At 44.7% G+C, this 23205-nt stretch overlaps 1 protein-coding gene and 1 pseudogene across 1 annotated transcript in view; one reads left to right on the forward strand and one right to left on the reverse strand.

Annotated features, from left to right (window-relative positions):
• Nucleotides 1–2995: 2995 nt before the first annotated feature.
• The window catches only part of RAB39A (RAB39A, member RAS oncogene family), a 30879-nt gene continuing 10669 nt past the window's right edge, over nucleotides 2996–23205 (forward strand). The window contains exon 1 of the mRNA XM_043579247.1: nucleotides 2996–3372. Within this exon, the coding sequence (XP_043435182.1) occupies nucleotides 3146–3372 (227 nt within the window). The 5' untranslated portion in view covers nucleotides 2996–3145. The remainder of the gene's footprint in view (nucleotides 3373–23205) is intronic.
• Nucleotides 21788–21961, reverse strand: LOC122484618 (annotated as a pseudogene).

Below are 23205 nucleotides of genomic sequence, written 5' to 3' on the forward strand. Positions count from 1 at the left end.
TGCTTTCCATTTTAGTTTTGTCCAGGATGCTATGTATTAGATTATCCTTAGCTCTACATTCTGCTGCCTTTAGATCAATTTCATCTCTTCCTTATATAAACACAAACCTCTAGCCCCTAGATTCAGAGGCACAAGCTCTCACTTGTCCAGGGAGCTACAACAGACACTAAATACACTAACCTGTAAAATACAGGAAAAGGAAACATGACAAGGAATCTACATTCACTTTTGGACACTATAGAGGCTATATTTTTGACACAAAGGGAAGCCACTGACCAATCCTTCTTCCAGAACTGCTAATATGCCATATACCCCATCCAAAGGGATTGGCTTGTTACATCTTCCTGTCTCACTGGCCTTATCTCTTTGATATAAACACCCGTTCCAAACTGGGCCAACTGGATTGTCTCTGGAGAAAAATGGAAATTGGTCTCTGGATGTGTCTAGATATCTAACATGGAACTTGCAGCAACCATAGTCTTCCAAATGGACTAAGGAGGAGACAGAGCTGGTTCACAGACAGGTAAGAATTAAGCAGATGTTAGAAGGAAGTAAATATGAGAGAGGCAGACACACATGCTGCCTGTGTTCCTTACAGCTTTCTCTTTCCTAGTTCCAATTCCTTTATGACACCATCTACATTCCTGCTTGTGGATTGTATAAAAATACCTCTGTATCTTTAGGATAAGTGCATTTATCTTTTTATATCACCCTGACTGGAGTTTGTTTCAAAGAATCCTAACCAACACAGATGTGTTGAATCTGAAATGTGTATCCAACACTTAAGGACAGAGGTATTCTGGAAATGTGGGTCTCAAGACAGAGTAGCGGTTCAGGAAAGGACATGTGGCTTTGGGTATGGGAGTAACGGAAGTCACCGGAGTTGATAACGTCACCAGAGGTAGTTCAAAGTGATAGAAAAAGGAAGGAGAGGGTAAAGAGAGGAAAAGTGGGTCTCTTAGGAACTTCAATATTTAAGAAATGAATGGCAGAAAGAGAAGTCAGTGAATAAGGTTAAAAAATACAGATTAGGAAAGAATGCTTATGTAGAAACCAAGAAACAAAAGTATCTAGATTGAATTTATAGAAAATCCAACCATCGGTGGCTTAAACAGGGATTAATTGGTTTGCCTCAAACAAGATGTCCAGAGCTGGCACAAGAGATCAACAACTCCACAGAGGACTCATGCTCTTCCTCTCTCTTCCACTAACATCTTTAGCATCTAACCTTCATCTCTCTGGTCACAGGATGGTTGTTTATTCTTCCAGGTAGGAAGGAAAAGCAAAAGAGAAAGAGTGAAGGGCAGTATGGGTGTCAGTCCCTTGTTGGAAAAGCAAAAGGTTTACCAAAAGCCCTACTTAAGTCTCATTGCTCAGATCTCTGTTGTCACCGGGCCATTCCTACCTGGAGGAAGACTAGAAGAGAACTATGGAAAAGAGCTGGGTCAGCCAATCAGCTTTTAACAACAGATTATAGTCCACAACAGCTACAGGGAGGTCAAGAAGAATGATACCTAAAGACAGATGATGAGGAGAGGGTAGAGGATTTGATAGTCAGAAAATCCCTGGCAACCTATCAAAAGCAATTTCAGAGGGGCATCCAGTTGACTCAGTCAGGGGAGCATGAGACTCTTGACCTACAGGTTGCAATTTGAGCGGCACATTGGTGTAGAGATTACTTAAGAATAAAGTCTTAAAAAAAAATAATTTCACAGGTACATTAGGTATGGAGAAGGCTGCTGAAGACTCACTGGTGGGTAGGAAATGAGTATAGGTAGTTCTTTCCTAATGTTTGAAAAGGAGAATAATGGAGAAGGCAAAAATCTAAAGGAGAAGCATATGTAGAGATGTTTTGTTTGGCTTTAGGACTGTGACCTCTTGAGCATGTTTGTATACACTGAGGAATAGAAACAATTGGAGACAAGGAGGCATGAGATATAAACAGCATGACAAAAAGATCAACTGGGGGGGGGAGGGAGTCCAAAATCCCCTGGGTGACAGGGAATTAAATGAGATATTGAAAGCGATACCTTTGCCTCCAAAACAAGAAAGGGAGAATGAATAACAATAGTGTAAGTTTGGATGCGGGCATGAAAAAAAGGTGGACTTATTGAAAACTCTATTTTAGCAAAAATACACTTAAAAAGATATAACCTTGAATTCACTATTATTCAATTTTAAGAAAGGCATGAAGAAGTAGTAAGATCTCATCAGAATTCAGGTGTGCTTGGTTTATCTGGATCCTGGAGCTGACTCTGCCAAGTATAGGATTTTTCCGATTTACAGAACGGTCAGGAGAATGGGAGCTTTTATGAGCATCTCAAAATCTCACTGTTGGTTTTGTTGTTTTTTTTTTTTTTTTTTTTTTTGGTCCCTTCTGTATCTCTCGGGGCTGCAAGTCCCCAGAGAGGATGTAGAGGATACCTGGTCTTTTTCTCACTCTTCGTGGTACTGGAAGAAGATACACGGCGGCGGCAGGAGCAATGGCCAAAGCGCTTGCTAGAAGCATCCAGACCTCGCTCTGCAAATTTTTTTCCATTCTGTTCTGAACTCCTTCGCCTTAGCACGCGCGGGAGGCGGCGTTGAGCAAGGCTAGACTGCAGGACGCCGTCGGCGGGCACCTTCAGGGGCGTGGGAAGGGGCAGGGCCTTCGTGGGAAGAAAGGCGCCCCAGAAGTGACCCATTCGCAGAAGCCCACTCTGGCTCTGACAAGCCCGCCCCCACGACCGTAAGAAAACGATTCTCACTTTTCATTGGCTGACCCTCGCGGAGGGGAGTCCTTGCTTCGCTTTCATTGGCTGCCGCTGCCGTCACGTCCTCTCGCCACACCCACCTTCCCGGCGGCGCCCAGTGAGCTTTCAGGGAAAGAGATTTACCGAGGGCGGGGACGGGAGTCGCGCGCAGTTAGCCCGGCGCCCCCTCCCGCGCGCCCCGCCCCCTGGCCCGAGGCCCCGCCCCTCGGCCGGCCGGGCCCCGCCCCTCCCTCCAGAGAGGGCGGGGACCAGGCGGCGGCTGCAGTCGCAGGAATATGCTGGAAGCCAGCGGGCGGGCGCCCGGGCGGTGCTGAAGGGACAGTTCCCGCCGCCAAACTTGCCCGGCAGCTGGAGGGCAGGCGGGCGGGGCGGCCCGCGGGGGCACGTGAGCCATGGAGACCATCTGGATCTACCAGTTCCGCCTCATCGTGATCGGGGACTCGACGGTGGGCAAGTCGTGCCTCCTGCACCGCTTCACGCAGGGCCGCTTCCCGGGGCTGCGCTCGCCCGCCTGCGACCCCACGGTCGGCGTGGACTTCTTCTCCCGCCTGCTGGAGATCGAGCCGGGCAAGAGGATCAAGCTGCAGCTGTGGGACACGGCGGGGCAGGAGCGCTTCAGGTAGGGCCGCCGGGACCGCCGCCCCCACCCCTCCACCCCGGGGACCTCGGCGCGTCGGCCGCCCCCTCCCGGCTCGGAGGAGGCTCCGGCCCTGCGCTCTCCAAAGTGCAAACACTCCCTTCTCGCTTCCCCTTTGCCCCTCCTCTTCCAGGGACGACTTCCTCCTCCGCAATTTCTCACTTCTCCCTTTGGCGCCCATTTCCTGCGCCCCCTTTCCCGCCTGAGCCGGGTCGCCCCCCCCCCCCACCTCGCGGACCCCCTCTGGCTCCGCGATCTGTCTGCCCTGCCCAACTCTTCGCCACCCCCAACACCACCCTGCTGCCTGCCCCCCAAACTCGGCGCCCCTCGCTGCGCACACCCCGACCCTGCCACCTGCCCCCGCCCCCCCTCCACCCCGAGCTCCCCTTCTGCTCCCCCTGCACGCGGCCCGGGAGAACTGCGGAGTGGGGCTCCCACGTTGGTGGTGGGTCCCCCACCCCCAGCCTGCTGCATGAGCTCACCGGGCCTCGTTCGGAGAGGGAGGGGGATGCTGTAATGGTCCTCAGAAATTCTGGGCCCTGTGACCCGTGGGAACGCGTCTCCGGGAGCCGCTCGGTGCCACCTCGGGGCCGCAGGCACAGCCGAGGGCTCCTGGTGCTGTTTGGTGAGGGTTGAGTTGTGTTTCGAAGTTTGTCATCTGCGGTGGTTTGGTGGAGAGGAGACAGACACCCTGAGGTTTTGTCACGAACTTTCGCTTTTCTGTTATTTGGCGTGGGCGCTTAACGTTCCAGGGTGGTGCTACATCAGAACGTGCGTTCTCAGTAGAGGAGGAGGGATCCCACACGAGAGTTTGCAAAGACGGTCGTGTCATGTCACTGAGAACTAGATGTAATCTGCCTGCATTTCCTGGGTGTTTAGGACCGAACTACGTAATAAAGCGTATTTAAATTTCTGGGATTGGAGGACACTTTTTTTGGGGGGGGGGGGTTGTTTTGTTTTGTTTTAGAGGAAGGTAAGAAATCTGATATACTGTAGTGTTTGGGCTTTTTTTTTTTTTTTTTTTTTTTTAAGATTGCATTGTCACCTACAACTCGCTTAAGCAAGCATTTTGCAATCTTCAGCAAGTCCTCCGCTTGTGAAATGCAGTCCTCCAGGAGGGGGCTTCCCAAACATGGCGTCCCGGCCCCAGCCCCAGCCCCCAGCACTTCCCGATGAGATCAGCATACTTCTGTGGGGATGTTCCAGCTTGTAAAGTGCTGGCTTCCATTCCCAGCTACACACTGATCCACACGATCCGGGAACTCCCATGCGTGGAGTGGAAAGATGGGAAGGCCAGCCCTTCAGAGAGATGGTAAAGGTTACTGTTCAAGGTTCGAATTGTACGATCCCTAGAAGTCCATGAGGAAACTTGTTTTTCCTTCTCAAGAAGCCTCTTTTAGTTAAATAGGGTTTCAAACTTCTGATTCCTCATCTGTAAAATGGGGTTATTATGATCTCTAAGATTCCTTCCTCTTTCACCATTGTAAGATGGTTTGCAGATTCCATCACCTGTGATCTCAATCAGAGATGAAATTTAAGATATTTTGTGGTCCTCCCCCCCAAAAAGGCATTTACTAATAACTCTTGCTCTACCCTCTAAAATGAATGTAATAAAAACATACTCTTTATACCTTAAACTTCTAGAAACTAGTGAGTTGCAACTACAAGAACCATTAGTGAAGTCTTATTGTATCTAATTATTTCCTAAGAAGTAATTCCTCACCTTATTGACAACAAAGTAAAGGATAATTAATTTGTTAGACTTTAAAGTCCTTTCTGCTAAGTAGATCATTGTTTTTTAATGCCTTTGAGCAGATGTAAATAGCAATTTGTTTTATATACATTATTAAAACCAGACGGTACCTCTCCCAAATAATACAAGGACATTTAGGGAATGTTTACTGACAATGAGTCATGCTTTATTTTGTCTGGCTCTTTACCAAAGACGTATTCATAAATACATACATATTTCAATAGCTACCTTCCAATACTGCCTTTCTGTAGTTTAGCAGAATATTTCAACATAAAATTGCATTTGAAACAATCATTGTTAAACCACTCTGTGTCTTTTCAGAAGAAAATAGATACTTTTTTGAGTAATAGATACATTTTATTTCATAGAAAGTTACTATAGTTCATGAAGGTATTAGTCATATCATTAGGAATTCATAGGGAATTTTATATCTGAGGGTTTATTGTTGATTGTATATAAACGAGCAGAAAGGAACCTACTTTAGACAACTCAGAGTATAGTTTGAAAGCATTAAAAAATCAGAACAAAATAGTGAGGCAATAACTATGACCCTACCTAATCTTCATTTTCTCCCCCACCCCAGCTTTACTGAGATGTAATTGACAAATATTAAGCCTTGACTTTCAATGTTCAGATTAACACATGCTAGAAGACAACAATTACTTTCAAAAAGAAGAAACAAAATCAAAGTGAAAAAGGTTTACAAAAATAATGTCTATGTGAGCATACCGTAAATTATAACACTCAAATGTTTTTGTTATTATTAACACTGTGTTAGTGAGGATAAATGTCAAATTCCTGCATTAAGGCAAGTCAGAATTACAGCGCCTTCATTAAAGATAAAAGTTTATTTCTCTTTGTATGACAGTTTCATCAAGGTAAGTGGTCCGTGTTGGTGGAGTGACTCTGCTCTTAGCCATCATTCTGGTTCCTTCTTATTTTTCTGCCACCACTGAGACATCATCATCTTCTTCATGAACACTGTGTTCCCGCACAGGGGAATGGAAATGGAGAATGTTCCTTTGGAAATAGAGCAAGCAATGTTCCTTTTAAGCAAGTGAGACCAATGTGGTACGGATCCCTTCAGCTCTAAGTTCACTGAGGAGGAAGGAGTTAAAAGGCCACAGGTAGATGAGCTACCATGTGCCCATGAAGAAGGGAATGTGGACCTAGCATGGTGGGCTTTGCAGGGAAACTAGCAATTGCCACTTTGATTTTTTTTTTTTAATTTAAGTTTATTTATTTATTGTGAGAGAGAGACAGAGAACAGGCAGGGGAGGGCAGAGAGAGAATCTCCAGCAGGCTCCGCCTGTCCATGTGAAGCCCCAACATGGGGCTCAAGTTCACGAACCATGAGATCATGACCTGAGCCACCCAGGCACCCCACCACTTTGAATTTTGAATCATCATAGTGGACGAAGTTTCGCAGGGAAAGAAGCAAGAATATTGTTCAGCACGGTGTGACTCAGGATAAATATTAGAGGGCATCAAATATAAGGTTCTAAATTTTGAACTTCCCATAAAAAGCACTCAAAGCAATATAAAGATAAAGTGAGGGGCGCCTGGGTGGCTCAGTTGGTTGGGCAACCGACTTCGGCTCAGGTCATGATCTCACTAATCGTGAGTTCGAGCCCCACATCAGGCTCTGTGCTAACAGCTCGGAGCCTGGAGCCTGCTTCAGATTCTGTGTCTCCCCCTCTCTGTGCCCCTCCCCTCCTCATGCTCTGTGTCTGTCTGTCTCTCAATAATAAATACATGTTAAAAAAAATAAAGATAAAGTGAGATAAAGAAATAGCAGTGTTGGCTGTAGGGCTAGGAAACCTCAGGGCTTCAAACCAGATTTTGCCTTTTATTCCTTGTTGTCTGATCTTCGGGGTGTTATAGTTACAGCCAGTGATTGCAAAGCTCAGATGTAAAGAGAATAGCATCCTCCTGGTGCCATGCTTCTCGAAGTGTGTTCTGCAAGAACGGTTACCTTTGTGATTCTCTTGAAAAATGAATTCTGTGACCAGGTAAGGTTGGGAATCCCTGCATTCCATGTAGAACTCTCTTAGAAATTCATATCAAAGGCTCTCAGAAGTACTGTAACAAGGAAGCCCGTTTAACCTTGATTAAACCAGCATGTCTCAAATGTATCTGACAGGCTCTTTTTAGAAGGTAAAAATCCAGGTGCCTGGGTCGCTTAGTTGGCCGAGTGTCAGACTCTTGATTTCAGCTCAGGTCATGATCCCAGGGTTGTGGGATTGAGCCCCACGTTGGACTCTGCACTGAGCGTGGAACCTGCTTAAGAATCTCTCTCCCCAGTGCCTCTCTCTCCCACTTGTGCGTACGCTCTCTCTCTCAAAAATAAAAAATAAAAAAATATGAAAATGTGTGATAACTTGTGTTCTAACAAGTACAACCCGAGGGAACCTCCCTTGGTGAGTTGGTGCAGTCACATTCTTTTTTTTTTTTTTTTTAATATTTATTTATTATTCTGAGAGAGAGTGTGCGGGACAGGGGCAGAGAGAGAAGGAGAGAGAATCCCAAGCAGGCTCCACACTGTCAGCACAGAGCCCGGATGTGGGGCTCGATCTTACAAACCCTGAGATCATGATCTGAGCCAAAATCAAGAGTCAGATGCTTAACCGACTGAGCCAGCCAGGCGCCCCAAGTACAGTCACATTCTTTAGGCGGAATCCCTAAACTGTTGAGGTTTGGAGCAGTGGGAGACCTCAGGAGTTCATTAACCAGCTCGTTAACAAAGGGCTGTAAGTAGTAAGTGCCAGAGAAGGGACGCTGCCCCCCACCCCGCCCCGCTCCACTGGGCCCCCAGAACCTGAGGATGGCCTCTGCCTAACAAGCTGAACATTCTGGACCCCTCCCTACCCCTCTGTGTGTCTTGTCATCTCTTCTCTAGCAACCCTTCTGCTGTGTATCTCTGTCTTCCTCACGTGTCCTTCCTCTCCTTCGGCTGAGTTTTGTTTTTCCATTGCCCCTTTCCTGGATCTGTCCCTCTTCATTTCCTCCTATCCTCCCTCTTTTTCTCTCCTTCCTTTTTGTGTTAGTGTGTCGCTTCCTCTCCTATTTCTTTCTGGCTTCTCTCCCCTCATCTGTCCCTCTGGCTCCGACCTGTCTGTGTTCCCTCCTACCCCTTCAAAACATTGATACAAAGTTAATGTGTAAAAGTGGCTTAATTTATGTTCTTTATTTTAATTTTAAAAGCAATGTCTATTTCTCCTTAAAAGAATTTTTTAGAAGCTTTTTTTTAATGTTTATTTATTTTTGAGAGGGAGAGGAGAGATGCAGAGAGAGGGAGAGGGTGGGAGAGAATCCCAAGTAGGCTCCACGCTGTGGACGCAGAGCACAAGGCGGGAACCATCTCACAAACCGTGAGACCATGACCTGAGCCGATATCAAGAGTCAGAGGCTTAACCGACTGAGCCACCCAGATGCCCCAAGAGAACTCATTAAGTGCCTAAACTAAATTGTTTTGTTTTGTTTTGTGTTTGATTCCTACCCTCTTTACGACAGTTCATAGTCTTTAACACAAAAAGATTGTCCAATCCTGGATTGCTGGGTTCACAACTGCACACATAACAGAGCAGAAATTGTCCACAGTTAAGCTCCACAATCACTGCAGTCTCCTGTCGTTCCAGGTTTTAGACACGATACAAGCAAGGCTCTATTTGTACTGAGTAATCAGATAAAATAATGTCCTGGTTCAAATTATTTGTGCCGCAGGGGCGCCTGGGTGGCTCTGTCGATTAAATGTTCGACCTCAGCTCAGGTCATGATCTCACAGTTTGTGGGTTCAACCCACATGTCAGGCTCTGTGCTGACAGCTCAGAGTCTGGAGCCTGCTTCAGATTCTGTGACTCCCTCTCTCTCTCTCTCTCTCTCTGCCCCTCCCTCACTCTCACTCTGTCTCTTTCTCCCTCTCTCTCTCAAAAATAAATAAACATTAAAAAAAATTTTTTTAAATTATTTGTGTTGTAACAGAAATCTAGCCAAATTAATTTAGATACTTGGGATAAATTATAAATGATCCAGATCTTCTGAATGACAAAGGCTCATGGAATAGACAGGTGTTTGGAAGTATGGAAGCTCCAAAAGCAAGAGTTTGTGGGTTTTCACTCTGGTTCGTTTTCTTCTCCAACTCTGCCAGCTCCCAGTTCTCTTAGTGTCTGAGCCTCTTACTGAGACTCAGGGAAGAAAATAATCTCACGGGCTCCTTGACCATCTCGTTTGCTACGTGTTGACTACCCGTGAATCAGCTTCCCCACAGCCACATTTTAAGATACGTATACACATAATACAAATGCAAATATACTAGGCATGCATGACAAGTCATACAACACAAATGTATCTGTGAAGGTCTACTTTTGGAAAAGAGAAATTCACAGAAGGAAGTGACCAATCATCCCAAAAAGGGTTCTGTGGTGTTTCCAGGTAAAATGGTATGTCAGAACGAGCCAGCGTCTTTTCTGACAAGCGTCACGGAATGTGAAAAGACGCCACAGGTAGCCAGACATATTTTTATCCTGCAGAGATTGCTTGCCTTGTCCCCTCGGGACATTCGGACCATTTCGAGTGACTCTGTAGTCAGCACAGTCAAGAAACAAGCTAGTAATTAGAAAAACCTGTCATTGTCTTAATTTCTTTTTTCTTAATAACTCCGTTGATGTGGTAGATGTGGCCGCAACCTCAGTGCCCCTATTGGTACATGAAGGTGGTTATACATCCTGAAGTAAACTAAATATTGTACGCCCGATACCTAAGGGCCCTGGGCTGGCATTAGGCAAAATTGCAAAGTAGGTAAAGCTCGTTCTTCGGGACTTTTGGGGGCTTTCCCACTTCTCTTCTGTATTTTGGGTAGTGAGTCCTCGGCCTGTTCTTGTCTTCTGTCCTCCCTCACATCCCTTCGTTGTCCATTTTGGCTTCAGGGAGAGACACGAAATTACCCATGGTCGAAAACCACTTAGTAAGAGTCTTGCCAGCACTATTGCTGTTCTAAAAGAGGGCGGCCACCTAGTGAGAGAATGTCTCATCCTGATGCTGGCCTGTTAGCAGAGCTCCAGGTATGTGGCCGGTGGGGGTTGGAATCTCCTCTCCTGACGCTGCAGTGATGACCACCTGTTCTGGCACCTCGACCCCGTGTTTAGCTTTCACAGCAAGGGCTAGAAAAAGAAACTTAGAGATGATGTTGTGAGTACATAGAACACCACAGTAAAGTCTTCACTTGAAGAAAAGTGCTTTGCTCAGAGAGGGTAGAAATTTCTAGCCAGTGTCACTTTGCCAAGCATATAAAGATTTTTTAACAACTTCCCTTTCATCGTCATGTTGCTCTAAAGTTTTTAAAGAGGACTTCTTAGGGGTGCCTGGGTGGCTCAGTCAGTTGAAAGTCTGACTTCAGCTCAGGTCATGATCTCGTGGTTCACAAGTTTGAGCCCCGTGTCGGGCTCTGTGCTGACAGCTCAGAACCTGGAGCCTGCTTCGGATTCTGTGTCTCCCTCTCTCTCTACCCCTCGCCCCACTCTCAAAAATAAATAAACATTAAAAAAAATTTAAAGAGGACTTCTTGGAACGGCCTAAGGATATTTCTTATATTAGTTATTCTTATCCTGACTGAGTTAGAGGGAATCTTCTTTTTTCTAGTCTGCTCTGTCAAGCAGTAGAAAAGGTGAGTGGAAAAAGTGATACTGAGATACACACACACACACACACACCAGGGAACATCACATATTGCTTTAATAAGCTATTTTAATTCTTTCTACAGCAAAGTACCTGCAAACCTATACTTTTGATTTTAATAAATCCCTAAATGTCAGCAAATTTTCATCACTTCTGCTAATACATAATTTAGGGAAGTTCACTTTATGGGGTGCCTGGGTGGCACAGTCGGTTAAGCGTCCGACTTCAGCCAGGTCATGATCTCACGGTCCGTGAGTTTGAGGCCCACGTCAGGCTCTGGGCTGATGGCTGATGGCTCAGAGCCTGGAGCCTGTTTCCGATTCTGTGTCTCCCTCTCTCTCTGCCCCTCCCCCGTTCATGCTCTGTCTCTCTCTGTCCCAAAAATAAATAAACGTTGGAAAAAAAAAAATTTTTTAAATTGCTACCCCAGGGGTGCCTGGGTGGCTCGGTCGGTTAAGCATCCAACTTCAACTTAGGTCATGATCTCAAGGTTCGTGAGTTTGAGCCCCGCATTGGGCTGTGTGCTGACAGCTCGGACCCTGGAATCTGCTTCACATTCTGTGTCTCCCTCTCCCTCTGCCCCTCCCCCGCTCATGCTCTCTCTATTTCTCTCTCTCTCTCTGAAAGATAAATAAACACTAAAAACTTTTTTTTTTTAATTGCTACCCCACACACTCTACCTGGCTTATCATAAAACATCTTTTTATGATAAAAACAAACATTGTTTTCTGAAAGGAATCACTTTATGTAATAAAGTACTGGTCTGACTTTTAGGAGTTCCAGAAAAACATGAAACAAAGGTGAAAGTATATTTTTACTTTAAGCTGTGAAAAGAGTTTCAAAATACAGGTAAGCAGTTCTGCATATAAGCACGACTAAGTAAATATTGATGGCTAGCTGACGTTAGTTTGGTTTAAAATCTTAACAGCATTCTTTCTTCTTTTTTTGTGTGTGTGTTTATTTTTTTATTTTGAGAGAGCAAGTGAGCTGGGCAGGGGCAGACAGAGAGAGAGAGACAGAGAATCCCAAGCAGGGTCCAGGCTACCAACACAGGGCTTGATCCCAGGGACCACAGGATCATGACCTGAGCCAAAGTCAAGAGTCAATCAGATGTTTAACCAACTGAACCACCAAGTTGCCCCAGTGAACAGCATTCTCTTAAGCATTCTTGAGATGTAGTGACTTTTTCTGTTTTCCTTCCTATGGTAGCAATTCATTTTTAATTTAGGAACAACTTGCTAAGTCAAATGACTGTATTACTGGAAGTGTGTCTTTTAAGACCGTCAACTGATATCAGTAGCTAGGATATAACTGATATAACAAAGCCATCAAAAATATCTCAGTGCCGGGGCGTCTGGATGACACGGTCAGTTAAGCGTCGACTCTTGATAGGGCTCAGGTCATGATCTCATGTTCCATGCTGACAGTGCAGAGCCTACTTGGGAAGCTCTCTCTCTCTATCTTTCTCTCTGTCTCTAAATAAATAAATAAATTTATCTTCGTTTACTAAGAATGTTTAGAGTGTTTTTTCTTCTGATTTTTCATTTTTTTTCTAAATTTTTTTTTTAACACTTATTTGAGAAGAGAGAGACAGAGCATGAGCGGGGGAGGAGAGAGAAAGAGGGAGACACAGAATCTGAAACGGGCTCCAGGCTCTGAGCTGTCAGCACAGAGCCCAACGGGGACTCGAACTCATGGACCGCAAGATCATGACCTGAGCTGAAGTTCGACGCTTAACCGACTGAGCCACCCCAGCGCCCCTCTTCTGATTTTTTAGTCTTTCCAAATGTGTTTCCTTTTTGTAGGAATTTGTGTGAAACAGCCTCAAATAAATAAAGCTGAGGGCTGTCCTTAATAACAGATTCCTGCCTTATAAATACAAAAAGCATGGTGTGGAGCCCAAACTGAACCCTCTTTGAGAAGAGATTAAGAGAGAATTGTCCAAACAGGAGTTAGATAGATGTTAAGAACTTTCTGGCATTATGAAGAAAGATTATAATTTCTTTTTTTTCTCCTTTTTTAAAATTTAAATTTTAGTTAGCATACCATGCAATATTGGTTTCACAAGTAGATTTCAGTGATTCATCAGTTATATACAACACCCAGTTCTCATCACAACAAGTGCCCTCCTTAATGTCCATCATCCATCTAGCCCCATCACCCCCCACCTCCCCTCCATCAACCCTCAGTTTGTTCTGTATCATTAAGGGTCTCTTGTGGTTTGTTTCCCTCTCTTCTCTTTGTCCCCCCACCCCTTCCCATATGTTCATCTGTTTTGTTTCTTAAATTCTACATATGAGTGAAATCGTATGATATTTGTCTTTCTCTGACCAACTTATTTAGCTTAGTATAAAACATTCCAGCTCCAACAATGTCACTGCAAATGGAAAGATTTCATTATTTTTGATGGCTGAGTAATATTCCATTGTGTGTATATGTGTGTGTGTGTGTGTGTGTGTGTGTGTGTGTGTGTGTACACACACACCACATCTTTTTATCCATTCATCAGTTGATGGATACTTGGGCTCTCTCCATAGTTTGACTATTGTTGATAATGCTGCTATAAACATTAGGGTACATATACCCTTTCAAATCTGTATTTTTGTATCCTTTGGGTAAATATCTAATGGTGCAATTGCTGGATTGTAGAGTGGTTATATTTGCAAGATTATAATTTCTTAAATTCTAGGCATTGCCTCTCATTTTTCTTCAGTATAGCATTGTTCAGAGTGATTTTAATAGGTGTAATTTGAGAAAAGGTTTCCTTGATTAAATAGGGTGGGAAATTGAGGGATTTGTCAGAGCTTTTAATATATGGACCTGGTAATACACATTGTGAATCCCCGAGATAGATACGAGATTTCCCAACTCAGAGTCTTTTTACAAAAGCATTTTAGTAACTGATGGGTAGGCAATTTCTTAAGTTTTAGAAATATATTTGAGAATCTCACGGTTTCTTCTTTCATGTGATTCTCTATGTCTCTTTTGCTGGTGCTTCTGGACATGATACCATATGATTTAAAAGTTTTCCCTTTTAAAACTCTTGAAATTTCAGGGCGCCTGAATGGTTTAGTCAGTTAAGCATTCACCTCTTCATTTCAGCTCAGGTCATGATCTTGTGGTTTGTGAGATGGAGCCCCGTGTTGGTCTCTGCACTGATGGCATGGAGCCTGGAACCTGTGTCTGGAATCTCTGTCTTCCTCTCTCTCTATCCCTCCCTCGCTTATGCTCTCTCTCACTCTCTCTTGAAAATAAATAAACTTAATAAATTACAAAAAAAAAAAAAAGGTGGAAGACAAGATGTAGTTAGTTGTATGCAAAGCACCATTGGCCACAAAGAAAATGAGTGAGATGTGAATTGAAAACAACCTCCAAGAAAGTGGGGGAGAAACATACAGGAAAGAAGCCACGGAGGTCAGCCACCTGTGGTCAACATGCTGGCCATTCTAGTAGATAAATAACCATAGCCACAGGACTGGGAGGGAACAGACAGGTGGTCTGATACAACACTATCATTTATTTTTTTAATTTTTTTTAGTCTTTTTTATTTTTGAGAGAGAGAGAGACAGAGTGCTAGTGGGGGAGGAACAGAGAGAGAGGGAGACACAGAATTCGAAGCAGGTTCCAGGTTCCGAGCTGTCAGCACAAGGCCCAATGCGAAGCTCGAAGTCACGAACCGCGAGATCATGACCCAAGCCGAAGTCAGACTGAGCCACCCAGGCGCCCCCAACAGTCTCATTTTTTAATAATGCAATTAATGTCCAGGAAGGCTTTGACTTGCCCCAGAGGTTATAGCTCCTCAGTGGTTTGCCAAAGAACCCTGTTCTCTTAGCTCTGTCTTCAGTGTCCTTTCTGCTGCACCATGCCTCCTGTTGTGATTGAAAAGAGTTTCACTGACACATTTTGCAGTTTCCGTCTCGAAAAATAATCTGTTTGCCACAAACCCCTCCCCCTGTCCTCTGTACACCCATGTTAATTATCCTCTCCACCAAACCATTATTTTACTGCTATATTCAGAAAACAAGGGTGAAATCACTTTGCACAACAGTAGCAATACCGGTAACTGACGGCAAGCACGTGTGGCTGCGATGACACTTCCCTGGCATCGACACGGTACTCCGTGACCGCATTGCTGCACTTAGTGGCAGGAGTGAGCCCTGCCGCTGCAATGAACAAACTTGTATGAAGTAGCCTGCCGTAGGTATTGGGTACTGGGCGAAAAGTAAGGTGTAGTCTTACATCCAAGGTCCATGCTGCTCTCTGTGTGGTGCAGACTGTGCTGCTGTAACTAAGAGCTGCCCAAATATGGCACCTTACATAATACAGAGCTTTGTTTCTCCTGCCACCGTAGTCCAGAGTGAATGGTTCTGGGCGGTCAGGGCGGCTCTGCCTCTAGATCACCTTCCAGGTTTCTTCTGTCTTTCCATTTTCTTAGCGAAGGTCAGGTCAGAAGGAGAAGGAGGAAGCCTACTGCCAATGGCTTTTCCAAGTAGATGTACCACACAGTGCACACACTGCTTCTCATGTCCCGTTGAACCGGATTTAGGGACAGACCACAGCTGACTTCAGGAGAGCTGGGGAATACAGCCTCTATCTGAGTTGCTGTGTGCCAGCTAATACTTGGGAGTTCTGTCACTAAAGGTAGACAGGGAGAATAGACATTGGGAGACCATTAGGACCTCTCTCTTACAGACGTGCAGCAAAGAAAGATAACAATCAAATAATTGCAGTAAAGGCCAGTAAGTAATAAATTAAGTTCCAGGGGCGCCTGGGTGGCTCAGTCAGTTAAGCGTCTGACTTCGGCTCCGGTCATGATCTCATGGTTCATGGGTTTGAGCCCTATGTCAGGCTCTGTGCTGACAGCTCAGAGCCTGGAGCCTGCTTCAGATTTTGTGTCTCCCTTTCTCTCTGCCCCTCCCCCGCTTGCACTCTGTCTCTCTCTCTCAGAAATAAATATTTAAAAAATTTTAATAAAATAAAGTTCTAGTGGTAGAACAAAGGGAGGAATTGTCCTCTGTGCCTGGGGTGAGGGCTCATTTCAGAGGATGTATGTGTCCCAAAGAAGACGGTCCTCGATGCTGGGACATGAAGGATCTGTGAGAAATAGCAGAAGGACCAACCGCAATAGAAAAAGAAGAGGCTTCAGGTCATGATGGCAGATTGAACACCTATGTCCATTTTAGCTTTTTTCCCCTGAAATCTCACTAAAGTGATGATAGTTCTGTTTTGTTTTGGAACCGTAAACCCTCAAACAAGGAAAGTAGGTAAAGAAACAACAGCAACCAAATTTTGGAAGCCAGAAAGCAGATGGAGGAATGGTAAATGAATTAGGAGACTCAAGAAAACTGGCTTCTAAGCAAGCGATGGAAAAAGCTAAAAACCCAAGCCAATATATACCATCCAAGCCCTGAAGACTCAGGAAATGGTTGGCACAAGATACTTCTGGAAGTGCAAGTGCTAAAATGAGCATCATTGACTGTCGGTCTAGTTAAGAAAGATTGGATCCTGGGGACCGAGGTGGCTCAGTTGGTTGAGCATCTGACTCTTGATCTCAGCTCAGGTCATGACCTCATGGTTCCTGAGATCAAACCCCACATCAGGCTCTGCACGGATAGCACGAAGCCTACTTGGTATTCTCTCTCTTCCTCTCTCTCTCTCAAAAATTAAAAAAAAGAAAAGAAAAAGAAAAGAAAAAGGAAAGAAAGAAGGATTAGATCCTCACATCCCTACCACCATTCCACACATCAGGTGACTTCCCCTCCCCCCACATTGGCAAAAAACTGGAAATTTATTCTTGGAAAAGAATTAAATATACAGTCTTCAGTTGGAAGCACCAGGCATACTTGAGGTTGGGGTCTCTTATTAAAAGTAAGGGCATTAATACAGAGAAAGACAGATACCATATGGTTTCACTCTTATGTGGATCCTGAGAAACTTAACAGGAACCCATGGGGGAGGGGAAGGAAAAAAAAAAAAAAAAAGAGGTTAGAGTGGGAGAGAGCCAAAGCATAAGAGACTGTTAAAAACTGAGAACAAACTGAGGGTTGATGGGGGGTGGGAGGGAGGGGAGGGTGGGTGATGGGTATTGAGGAGGGCACCTTTTGGGATGAGCACTGGGTGTTGTATGGAAACCAATTTGTCAATAAATTTCATATATAAAAAAAAAAAGTAAGGGCATTAAAAAAAAAAAAGTAACGGCATTAAGTGAATGCATGCATGTTGGATGCTATTACAGTCTAGTCCTCCCTCCTCCCCACGCAGCTCCCAGTCAGCCCCTCACCCTTCAAACAGGACATTGGTTAAAAAAAAATAAAAAACAGAACCCCTGAACATTGGTGAAGTCATTTCTGAAGAATCTGACTAGCCCAAGAAGAGAAACGTAAGTTACCAACATGGGAGTTTCCTCAACTCAGTGATCCAGCCTAATTCTCTGACTGTCGGGCTTTTGGTCTCAAGGAGCAATTGCAAGAAATATTAGGAAATCTGTAATATAAAACCTAGACACCAAAACAAACAGAGACCAGAGGCAACCGGAGAAACAAATTTAATAAGGGGGAAGGGAAGGTTCACAAAGAAAAAAATAACTGTCTTTAATTTACTAATAGAGATAATGGGAAAATATTACAATCATAAAATAAGAACAGGATGCCAATTTTTTTAAAAAAATATTTTGAGAACAAAAGAGCTTTTAGAAACACAGTAGGAAAAAAAATAAAACATTCAAAATAAAGTTGAGGGATGCCTGGGTGGCTCAGTTGGTTAAGCATCTGGCTTGAGCTCAGGTCATGATCTCCCAGTCCGTGGGTTCGAGTCCTGCATCAGGCTCTGTGCTGCAGCTTGCAGACTGGAGCCTGCTTCGGATTCCATGTTTCCCTCCCTCCCTGCCCTTCCCCACTTGTGCTCTATCTCTCAAAAATGAATAAACATTAAAAAAATTTTTTTTTTAAATAAGCCCAGATTCTCTATCATTCTTCCCATCGACAGGTGGGTGTTTTGTTATACAGCAAGCCTGGCCTATCTTTTACTAATACATGAGATAATTGTTAAGTCTAGAAGACGTTGTGCAGGAACGGGGAAGTCACAGTTTACGTCAGGGCTCAGCAATGAAAAGAAAGTCCATGATCAGAATAAACACAGATGCCAAGAAATGATGTATCTAAAATGATGATGTAATGACACTGGCCAGTTGGGGAATGGGGAAAAGTAAGGATAGGGGGCAAGTGCACATGTAACTTTGATAAAAACACAAACTCAGAAAAAGAACGTGAGCATAGGCTGTTCAAATAACTTGAAAATAAGAGCTGAATAATTCGGAGATAGAATGAAATGAGAGAGAGAGAAACACCAGTGGTAAATCCCAAGACGTGGGGAAATGTACAAAAGCACGGGAAACCCAGCAGCACAGACAAAGCCGTATGGAAAGAGACGTAAGTCACGAAAATGGTGGGAGGATTAGAACCCGAGGAAAACTGTCATTTAATTGTGTAGATCACGTAATGCACGGTGCTATATGAAAAAGAAAATAATCATGAGAAGATGGTCATTGTCTTATTTTTATTTGGCAGACGGGTGCCAGAAAGCATTGGACTGAGTGCTGAAGTCTTTTATATATTTTCTGTTAACAAACCAAATATACAAAATAAGCACCCTTCCATTATCGCCTTGCAGACAGCGAAACTAGAGACAGTTCCCTTTAATTTCCAAATAAACTGTTTCGATTTTCACACGTAACTTGTTCTACCTTCCAGAAGCCGCTGCACAGTACCCATCTGAATTGCTACCAACTTACATACTTCAGAAAACGTGGGTGATTTCGCCTATGTGCTTTTAAGTATCTACTCTTATTCAGCCCATTTCTCTCTCCTTTTGGCTTTGCAAATCCCTACCATAAATATCAAAAGGAGAAAAGCTCTTTGCTATTTCCTTGTTCTCCCATTTGGTCAGCGTTTGCACGCCGCCTGGGCACAGTCTGAGGGGATGACCTTATTCACTTGTTGATGTATTCCTTTACAAATATTGGTAGGACACATCATGCCCAGTTCTGCTAAGATGTTAGACACTAGGGATACAGCATTCCAGAAGAAAACAACAAAAATCCTTGCTTTCTCGGGGCTTATCTTGTAATGGGAGGAGTCAGGCTATAACCAAATAAACTGGAAAAACTACATAGGATATCAATGTTAACTGCTGTGGAGGAAAATGCAAGATAAGACTGAAACAGAGCATGTTAGGAGGTGGGAAGCCTCACTACTAAAAAGTGATGATGTGTCATAAAAGGAAAATAGAAGAAGGTGGTCATGGGAGTTGATTCACATTCAAAGAGAGAATACGGCCTCTTAGGTCTTGTTGGTAATGTGTATGTAGCCTCTGCAACCACAGACTTGATATTTTATGCAAATACCCTGGAATTACACAAAGAAGATTTTAATGTTTGTATGGATACCAAAGCATAACTTAAGTCATGAGCTCCAAGTTTCAGAATTTCGGGCCAGAGAGGGGTTGTTAGAGTCAGTAATAATAAAAGGAGGGGGAGACTTGTCTCTTCGACTGGAAAGCAGTCCTCAGGGCCTGAATGACAAGGCCAGTGAGGCAGGTAAAATAAAGCCTCAACACAATGACTATTCCCAGAAGGGCAGTAGGGATGTAAGGTCATGGTGAAAAGCACTCACAGGGCTAATGCACTCACAGACTGCTTGCTTCCAGCAGCCTCTGGCATCAAACTACTTATATCCTCTAAATGCCTGTTTTACAACTGGCAAAGCCACAAAAAGGACATTTCCAGGATGGAACATCTGGTTCGTTTTACCTAAGTAAAGTCAGCCAGCGCTCTATATTTCGTTGCTTTTTTAGGACGCCTGTGCACGTCCAACAAAATTCATAACAACAGCAGACAGGAGCTAGATAATCTTGCCACTTTCAGGTAGCATTTCAAAATAAGTAACTATAATATAGTACAAATAATCTTGTGCATTCCAGGACCTGTGGACTTTTGTCCTTCATAGGACAACAGCATTTTGTTTTCAGTGCCCTCCAGGAAACTAGGTAACTGCTTACTTTGAGATATTTACATTTTTTAGAATCTCAGGAATCATGTCGTTTGGGTCAAAAAAATACTTCAAACTCCCGAAGGCATTTCATTTACACTCGATTGCATTGCTTCTGTATTAAGTGATTCGTTGCAAATGGAAGCAGACTGGAATGCAGTCACTACCATGTGTCCACATGTTATTTCAGAGCATCTGTCGGTTAAGCATCTGACGTCGGCTCAGGTCACGATCTCACAGTTTGTGAGTTCGAGCCCCACATCGGGCTCTGTGCTGACAGCTCGGAGCCCGGAGCCTGCTTCACGTTCTGTGTCTCCCTCTCTTTCTGCCCCTCCCTGTTCGTGCTCTCTCTCTCTTTCTCTCAAAAATAAATAAACATTTTTTAAAGGTTTTAAAAATTAAAAAAAGAATAAACTGCGGCTCCTGGGTGGCTCAGGCGGTTAAGTGCCCAACTTTGGCTCATGTTGTGATCTCACAGTGCATGAGTTTGAGCCCACGTCGGACTCCGTGCTGGCAGCTTAGAGCCCACTTCGGATCCTGTCTCCCTCGCTCTCTACCCCTCCCCCCCCACTCATGCTCTTTCTCTCTCAAAAAAAAAAAAATAAATAAACAAACAAACGTTGCAGATGAATGGTTAAAAGAAAATGTGGTATAAACATACCGTTGAATAGTCTTCAGCCACAAAAAAAGAAGGAAATCCTGTCACATGCTACGACATGGGCGACCCTTGAGGACATTATGCTGAGTGAAATAAGCCAGTTACAGAAGGACAAATGCTGTGTGATTCTATGGATACAAGTTGTCTAAAGTAGTCAGACTCCTGGAATCAGAAAGCATAGTGGTTACCAGAGGCTGGAGTGGGGAGGAGGAGGAAATGAGCTGCTGTTCGACGGGAATGGAGTGTCAGTCATGCAAGATGAGACAGTTCTAGAGATCCGCCGTATGGCACCGTGCTTGCAGCTGACGATAGTGTAGCGCACGCTTTAAAAATTGTTAGGAGGGTGGATCTCATCTTATGTGTTGTTTACCCACAATAATTCCAAAGAAAAATGAGTTTTGGTCTCACGAAACCATGTTGAACATTACAAAATGTCTGTTGCTTTGTTTTCTGCCCTCTTCCCTTACAAACTGTGCGGACACTATCGACCGGGGCTTTGGCCCCCAGTACCAAAAGCGGCTTGAGGACCCTGATCTAAAACGAAAGTTACTGGAAGCGTGTCTCAGGCACAGAGACATGACTGGGAGCTGGGAGGACCGGGCTTGGAATGAATCGAAAGATCGCAGGCATTCTGGGCAGCAGGCACCACGGGGGGCCAGTGTGGTCCTCACCATATTGTTGCCCCTTTTTTGCCTGTTCTGCCACTTCCATAAGAAGCCCCAAATGACCAGTTGGCAGTCTCAGCTGATTTGGTGGAAGCATCACAGGGTTCTCTAGTGAAAGCGTTTCTCCTTTGGATACTAAAACCTTGACATCAGCAGAGTTCAGAGTCACAGGGATTAGAAGCAACAAAAAATTGTAGTGACTCATTAAGTGCGATTGTGAGAGGTACCATCACCCCACCTCCACCCTTTGTTTCCCAAACCACAGCATCTGTGCCGAGGACCCCCCCCCCCGCCCGCCACACACACACACACACACTGTATCCCTCGCTAGTTTAAAACACAAATGTCGTGGGTCATCCCAAAATCTCACAAGGTGTTACCTCCTGGACATTGGTGTAACAGAATCTTAGCCCATTCCACGGTTTTATAAGGCCAGATGCTTGTAGGTGATTGTGACATGGTAAGATCAACGAATCCCATGGCACCCGCCCATTTCCCTGTCTCCTCCTCGGCTAAGTGAGATCTTTGATCTGCAGCCAAGTGTGGGATACCATGTCCAGATGTAAGGGATTCTGTAACTTCATAGACGGCGGTGCTGGCATGGTTTGAGTCCAGCGTAAACGTCTGTTACAGCGAGGACGCATCAGTGTCCCTTCCATCATGGTCCCCCCAGAGTAAGATGCCACACCAAAAGTGTCAGTAGCTGCTCGAAAGTTAACTATTAAGCTGAAAAGAACACATACTGCACTTGATCTTAGCCCAAAGGCCGAGAAACGATGGACAGCTAACTATTAAACAGTGACAGTCCAGGAGAGAGAACGTCTTTGTTGAGCCCAGTCACAGCCTCCATCTTTCTGCCATGATGTCTTTGAGTCCAAACTGGGGTAGAAATACTGACAGATAATGGTAGGGCAGGATATTTTGTTTCACCAGTTATTAGGAACTCCTCCACAGAGGGGAGGCTGGGGTGCGTATTCACACAGAATACAAGGATTCATGTGCCCTAGGCCCATCTGCATACCTCTTCTTCCCCAGACCTCCTTCTTATCAGTCCCCTGATCTTGTTTTTTCCACCATGCCAAACCTTTAGCCTCTGCTCATGAATTGGTGTAGATCCCTACCTACCTGTCTCCATCTCTTCCTCTGCAAAAAGTTCCACTAGAAGTTCCAGGAACGGGAGGGGCTCTCTTTTCCACTGACCTTCAAGTCCATGGTGGAGCGGGGCTGACCATTGTCAGCATAGTGTGCAGCGCCATGTGTGAGGCAGACTTGAGTTTCTTCCTCTTCAGTTATGGGGAAATCCAGATGAGGCCATGGGTTGAGAGAGTCCTGCAAAAGCAGGCCTGCTTGGGGTGTGAGCCTTGTCACTCCAGGTCCCCTTAGGATCTACCCCTGTCTTACGTGTATACATGGCTTCCGCTTGGTGACTAAGATCCAGCCTGATGAAACGAGAATACCTAGCTCCTGATGAGCACTCAGATTACACAGTCACTTGTTGTCCCACAGCTAGGCATTTAGTCTCTGTCAAAGCCAGGTTGTAAGCCAAGAACTACTCCTCAAAAGTATGATGGCTTTTGGCAAAAAGGGTGTACCTTTCTTCCCAAATGCCACTCCTGTAATTGTCCAATGGGTCCCTCCCCAGGCCTGATAGAGCATCCCAGTCTGCCATAGGTACTTCAGGCAAGCACCGTTAGGTCTGATGGACCATGGGCCAAGTAGCAAAGCTGCTTGTATTGTTGCTTGGACCAGCTGAAGGGACGTCTCTTGCCTTCAGCCCTGTTCAAGCTAGTGGCCTACTGGCTGTCCCACTAAATGGGTCAGAGAAGTAGATTCAGATACTATAGTAGTGTCCTCCAAGAGCCAAAAAGGCCCACCAAGTATTAGGCTTTTTTCTTCTTGGTAGGGGGCATAAGATACCACAGCTTGTCTTTGGAGAGGTTTTCACAGCATGCCTCAGATTAAGAGATCCCTGTCCCCCAAGACACTTCACAGAAATTACTGACTACCGTATTTTCATGGGAT

This window comes from Prionailurus bengalensis, chromosome D1, assembly GCF_016509475.1.
Source record: "Prionailurus bengalensis isolate Pbe53 chromosome D1, Fcat_Pben_1.1_paternal_pri, whole genome shotgun sequence".
NCBI lineage: Eukaryota > Metazoa > Chordata > Mammalia > Carnivora > Felidae > Prionailurus > Prionailurus bengalensis.